At 41.7% G+C, this 5,936-nt stretch overlaps 1 protein-coding gene across 1 annotated transcript; it reads right to left on the bottom strand.

Moving 5' to 3' along the window:
* Positions 1–1,647: 1,647 nt before the first annotated feature.
* LOC120744180 lies at positions 1,648–4,355 on the bottom strand. The gene is made up of 2 exons (XM_040048359.1): positions 4,254–4,355; positions 1,648–3,927 (listed from the first exon to the last, which is right to left on the bottom strand). Exons 1-2 carry the CDS (start codon positions 4,353–4,355, stop codon positions 2,803–2,805), a joined length of 1,227 nt encoding a protein of 408 aa, XP_039904293.1. The 3' UTR covers positions 1,648–2,802.
* Positions 4,356–5,936: the final 1,581 nt, after the last annotated feature.

Genomic DNA, 5,936 nt, shown 5'->3' with positions numbered 1-5,936 from the left:
CTGATATTGATGCACTTGTGCAGGCTAAAAGATGCCAAGTTTCAGGGGCAAATACTGAGCAAGACTAAATTCTATGGAATGCTGCTTTTAACGTTGCACTATAAAATAAACAAATGTGAATATTTGCTCTAGTAATTGCTGTGAAAGTCAGTGGTAGTCAGAAACAGATTTACAAGAGAAGACTATTGTTAAGTAAAATATTATGTCTTATGCATGCCACATATGTTATCTATGTGAGGTTTTTTTTGTTTACATTTTATGCATTAACAAGAAAGGGGCCAAATTTACTTCATCAAATGTCTGTTTATAACAGCTACCACTTAAAATTTAGAGTGTGTGGCCCTAATTTATGTGTTCAGAATTGCTTCCTAGATGTGGAAAATGGATTTTAAATTCATTCATTTCTAAATTTAGATGTGTTTGATGTATTTTAACATGCAGGGCAGTGTTTTTAAGTTCCACAAAACTGTTTGTTGACTGAATGTTTTAAACATTGTACAATCACTGTGATCAGATTTTTATGTATAATGCACTTAAATAAATGTTAAACTGAGTAAAAGTGTAAAAGGACAATTGATTTAATGTAAAGATTTTTATAATTTATTTCTTCTTTGCACTAATACAAAGGAAAAAAGTGGACTTACTGTTAGTTCTATATAATTTTGGAATGAGTTTACTGGTCTGGCCCCCTTGAGATCAGATTAAGCTGTATGCGGCCCCCAGACAAAAATGAGTTTGACACCACTGATATAGCACATTTAAAAACCAGTGGTGTACCAAAGTGCTTAACATGTAAGAGGGTAAGATGAAGTAACAGGGAAGGATGAGGGCTATGGCAAGGTACCAAAACGTGCTAGCAGGTCGAATGGCATTAAAACACACGAAGGCAAAAGAATTGCATATAAAAGCATAAAAGAAGGCTAAGTGTAGAGGATAAAACAGTCAAAAAAATTAAAAATAAATTAAAAGTATTTAAGAATAAGCCGAAGATAAGAATAAGCGTTAAGCTAACTATCAAGCAAGCGTTAACTGGTAGAAAAGGCGAGGCTAAATAAGTGGGTTTTTAACCGCGATTTGAAGGAATGGATGGAATCAGACTCGTGTATAGCGATGGGGAGGTTATTCCATAAATCGGGTGCAGCCAAGGCAAACGCGCGGTCACCTCTAGTCTTCAGCCGAGATCTCGGCAGTACCAAGAGTGACTGGGAAGATGATCTTAATGCTCTAGTAGGGGTGTATGATCTAAGTAGCTCAATGAGGTAGCTTGGCGCCATATTGTTAATAATTCAGAAGGTAAGCAGCAGGATTTTGAATTGAATGCGGTACTTAACGGGAAGCCAAATCAGATCAGCAAGGACAGGGGTAATAGAGACACTCTGCCCACTACCAGTAAGGAGACGAGCAGCTGCATTCTGAACAATTTGCAGTCTATGGAGGAGAGTAGAGTTAAGACCGAAGTAAAGTGAGTTGCAATAATCCAACCTAGATGTCACAAAGGCGTGGATAAGCTTACAAAGGTCCCTATGTGGAACATAATGTCTGGCCTTGCTAATAAGACGCAATTGATGATTTAACAACAGAAGACACTTGTTTATCGAACTTAAAAGAGCTATCCAAAAATGTACCCAGGTCACTAACAGTGTCAGTGAGGAAACTGTTAAAGGAACCGAGGGCGTCACAGAGTTGGCTACGGGGGACTCTATTGTCAAACACAATAATTTTCGTTTTCCTGTCGTTTAGAATAAGAGAGTTACCTGCGAGCCGTACAAAGACATAGAGGGATCATCAGTTAGCTTGAAATACATCTGTATGTCGTCGGCATAGCAATGATGTGCGATGTTATACTTCTCAAAGATTGCGCCTAAAGGAGCATATACAGTGAGAAGAGCAGGGGGCCAAGGACAGATCCTTGAGGCATGCCGCAGGAGACAGGTGCAGCAGAGGAGAAATAAGGGCCAAAATTGATCGAGAAGGACCTATTAGAGACGTATAACAAACCAATTTAGGGCAGCACCTCCAATGCCAAGTGTGTGTTCAAGCCTCGCTAATAGATGTTATGATCTACCATATCAAAGGCCGAGGATAGATCTAGTAGGACCAAGACTGAAGAGCGTCCGGAGTCAGCAATCAGAAGGAGATCATTGAGGACTCTGAGCAAGGCCGTTTCAGTATTATAACAGGGTTTGTAAGCAGACTGAAATTTATCATAAATGGCATTCGCATCCAAATATGGCTGCAGTTGTGAAAGAACGATCCTCTCCAGTATTTTGGACAGGAATGGAAGCTTAGAGATCGGCCTATAGTTCCCCAAGATCGTTATGATCAAAGTTTCTTTTTTTAAGAATGGGCTGGACAACAGCGTGTTTGAAGGCTGAAGGAACAGAGCCTGCAAGTAGAGATATATTCATTAGAGATAGGATGCTGGGTCCAATTACGCTGACGCAATCCTTAACTAAACGAGATGGAAGAATATCATAAGCAGGAGAGGTGTTCTTTGATTGGTCAATAAGTCACTTGAGAGTATGGAGTGACACTGGCTCAAACTGTTGAAATGATGAATGAACATCCACTGGTGGGTATAAAACTCGACTTAAAATGTAAAACTTTACAAATAAAATGAGTTAAAAAAAAAATTCAGGAGAGCACGCCAGTGGTATTTCAGGATAGGGGTTAACTAATGAATTGAAAACATTAAAGAGGGATCGGGGATTGTGACCATGAGTAAGAATAATTTTAGATAGGAAGGCAGCTTTGGCCATTTTAGCGGCAAGTTGAAATTGCAACCGGCTGGCACGCAAGATATCATAAGAAACCTGGAGTCTCTTTCTTCCATCTTTTCTCATCCCGGCGGCACACACGTCGCAAGGCATGTGTAGAATCGTTTAGCCAGCATCGGGAAAACGATCTAGGGTGCTTCATTTTAACAGGGGCAACAGTATTGAAGATGGAGGAGCATGTGGAAAAAAAGGTGCTAGCAAAGTCATCAATCGTGGAAGCCAGGGAACAGTCAGGAATGGAAGAGGCAAGTTTCGAAAAAGACATTGAAAAATCCTCCACAGTTGCAGAATTAATTATACGTGTAGGGCATAGGAGAGCATCAGGGTGAAGTTCAGAAGTACATAAGTTAACATCAACGATAACAGGAAAGTGATCAGAAATCCCAACATTGCTTATATCCTTAATGCTAATGTCCAAACCGTGTGAAATAAACAGATTGAGGGTGTGGCCCCTAGCGTGGGTTGGTTGGTTAACCCACTGGGCAAGATTAAAAGAGTCTGTTAATGCAAGGAAGTCTTTGGCTAACGGATCGTCGTTACAGCAGATATGAATGTTAAAATCACCCATAATAAGCACACAGTCATATTTAAAAATAACTGAACCAAGAAGGTCAGCAAATTCATGAATAAAAGTCTTATTATATTTAGGTGGCCGGTAAACCAAAACAATCAGAGAAGTTCGCGAGGCGGTCATCTCCAGAAGTTGAGCCTCGTAACTGATGTAGGAAGAACAGGGTAGCTGTCGGACTTTGTATTTACAGTTAAAGACCGAGGCTAAGCCACCACCTCTACCGGTAAGCCTCGGAGAGCTAAAAAAGACACAGTCCGGGGGGAGAAGCTCAGAAAAAGGAAGCGACTCACCAGGGCGAATCCAGGTCTCCGTCAGAAAGAGAGCATCGAGGCTCGTGGTGGAGAAAAAGTCGTTTGACACAAAGGTCTTATTTACCAGCGACCTGATATTGAAAAGAGCCATCCGCGTCCAGGGCGCAGCATCCACACGAGTAGCACGTCGCAGGGCTCTGAGGTTGCTGTGGTTGACACCACGTCTGTACAAGCAGGGAGGCATGCCGCTGGAAGGGCTGGGCTTGCTGTGAGACGGAGCAAATCCACCGGTGGCCAAGCAGTTTAGCGATGGGGCGATCACTGGAGACTGCACGGAGAGAGCTTAGCGAGTCCCCAGAGGCATATGGGTAAACCGTAGCCTGTGCTTCAAGGTAAGCTTTCATACGCACACGGAAGCCACTCCTTTTACTCCGTCTCCTGTATCTCATGTATCGTTTCTTATACAGATTAAAAGGAGGTAGGCAGGGAAAGCTAGTGGGGGGGGTCTGGTCGTAGTGGGGCGGCAAGTCCCAAAGTCCAGTGTCGATCGAAGCGATGTGAATAGGAGAAACAGAGGTCTAGGAGTGTTTGCTGGTCGTATGTTAATAATGCACTGCCACCTGATTAGCATAATATGAAGAAAATAAAAAGTACTATGCCAAAGTCCAGAAGCCGGGATAGAGAGGGTAAAGAGCAAAGGGGCAGATGCAGGCGAGAGCGAGAGTAAAGACGGCCAGCCATAGACACCGGCGCCATCTTGAGAAAAAAAAAGAGGACTCTCAAAAAAGGGCTGGAACTCAAAACCCAGCTTTATTACTGGTAAAACTTCCTCATAAAATAAAACTCACAAAAGCAAAACAAGACTCGGAACAGGAAATAAGAAACCAATCACAAAAACGCAAGCTTGACACTGAGAGATAGACAGAAAGAATATTAATATTGAACTAGAGGCCAGAACAACAAATAACGTAAAGAGAACAAAACCAAGAATAACCCTTAATGCAAAATCAAACCAGCACAACTCAAAAACCCAAACAAATCATAATTTAGAAAAACACCAAAACAGAAACAGAAAAAGCTGGGTCACAATGACCCAGAACCGTGACAGTCAGTTAATTAATCCAAACTCCGTGGGCTGATCTGCCAGGTAGCCTAACTAGCCATTTGAAAATAAATAAATAAATGAATGGAAAAAATAGGGTAAATTTACCGTTCTTGTTTGCAAAAGTTTTCTTGTCTAATTGAATACAAATAAATACCCAGCAGAAGTGAAAGATTTTAAAAAATAAAAGTAAAATTAGAGTAAGTTCCTGTGTTGCATAGAAGGCCTAAGGTTGTCACGGTCCTGGGTCAGTGACCCAGTGTTTTGAGTTTCTTGTGCCTCTGAGTTTTTTGTATTATGTTCTTAGTTCTCTTTGTTGTCCCAGCTTATTCTTTAGTGTAGTGTCTTAGTTTGGTGTTCTTGTATTCTGTTTAGTTCTCTGAGTATTTAGTAGCTGCCCTCTGTGTTTCTTAGTTGCTCTGTCTCCCCTAGTCTAGTTCACATCTGTGCTAATTCCTGTTTTACTTTGGAGGTCTGTGTCTCATGTGAGTGTATCCTACTTTGCTCCCTTGTCTCATCAGTTCTGATTTCTCCCAGCTGTGCTCTCCTTCTGTGTCTCATTCCCCTCGTTACTTCCCATTGTATTTAAACCCTGTGTTTCTCTGAGTCAGTGTCGCGTCATCCCTCATGCTGTGTGTTTTAGTTTAGTTTAGTTTAGTTTAGTTTAGTTTAGTTTAGTTTAGTTTAATGTTTTTCCTGCCAGCCAATAAAGCTGTGACTTTGAGTTAACACCTTGAGTCTGAGCGCCTGCATTTTGGGTCCACATCTCCTGCCTGCCACACAGCGTTTCATGACAAAGGTTCTTTTTAAAGACATCAATAACAAAAAGCTCTTCCTATATTCCTGGAATATGTCTCCAGTGTTCATAGTACCATGTTTGGTTTACTCCAGGCTGTGGTGTGTTGAGATTATCTCACCAAAGGGGTTGTTCCACTTCGTGTTGAGCTGAGCATCAAAGTGCAGCAGAGCATGACCTCTCAGCCCTCTGCATGCCGTTCAGTAATCCATCTACACGCAAGGGGGTGGGTGGGGTTTAATATAGATGGAGGTATTCGTAGAAACGAGCTTAACAAGGTCTTTGTTAGCAGGGTCCTCTGTGCGACATGTCAATAAAGGGCTTATTTCATGTAATCAGTGTAATCAGCAGCAGCTGACCAAGGTGAAGAGTTCACCATAGCTTTGTGTGGTGCTTTCATGTTAGACGACTAATCTTTGCTTCACACACAGCCATCGCT

Source organism: Simochromis diagramma, unplaced genomic scaffold (genome assembly GCF_900408965.1).
Source record: "Simochromis diagramma unplaced genomic scaffold, fSimDia1.1 OVJJ01000557.1, whole genome shotgun sequence".
NCBI classification, from domain to species: Eukaryota; Metazoa; Chordata; class Actinopteri; order Cichliformes; family Cichlidae; genus Simochromis; species Simochromis diagramma.
This window is presented reverse-complemented; position numbering and strand designations above follow the sequence as displayed.

Excerpts from the sequence above, each read along its gene's own strand:
- LOC120744180 (XM_040048359.1), bottom strand. The coding sequence starts at position 4,355 with ATGGCGCCGGTGTCTATGGCTGGCCGTCTTTACTCTCGCTCTCGCCTG. Across the intron at positions 3,928-4,253 it reads GGCTTCTGGACTTTGGCATA|TCTCCAGTGATCGCCCCATC; the intron begins GTACTTTTTATT and ends CTCTCCGTGCAG.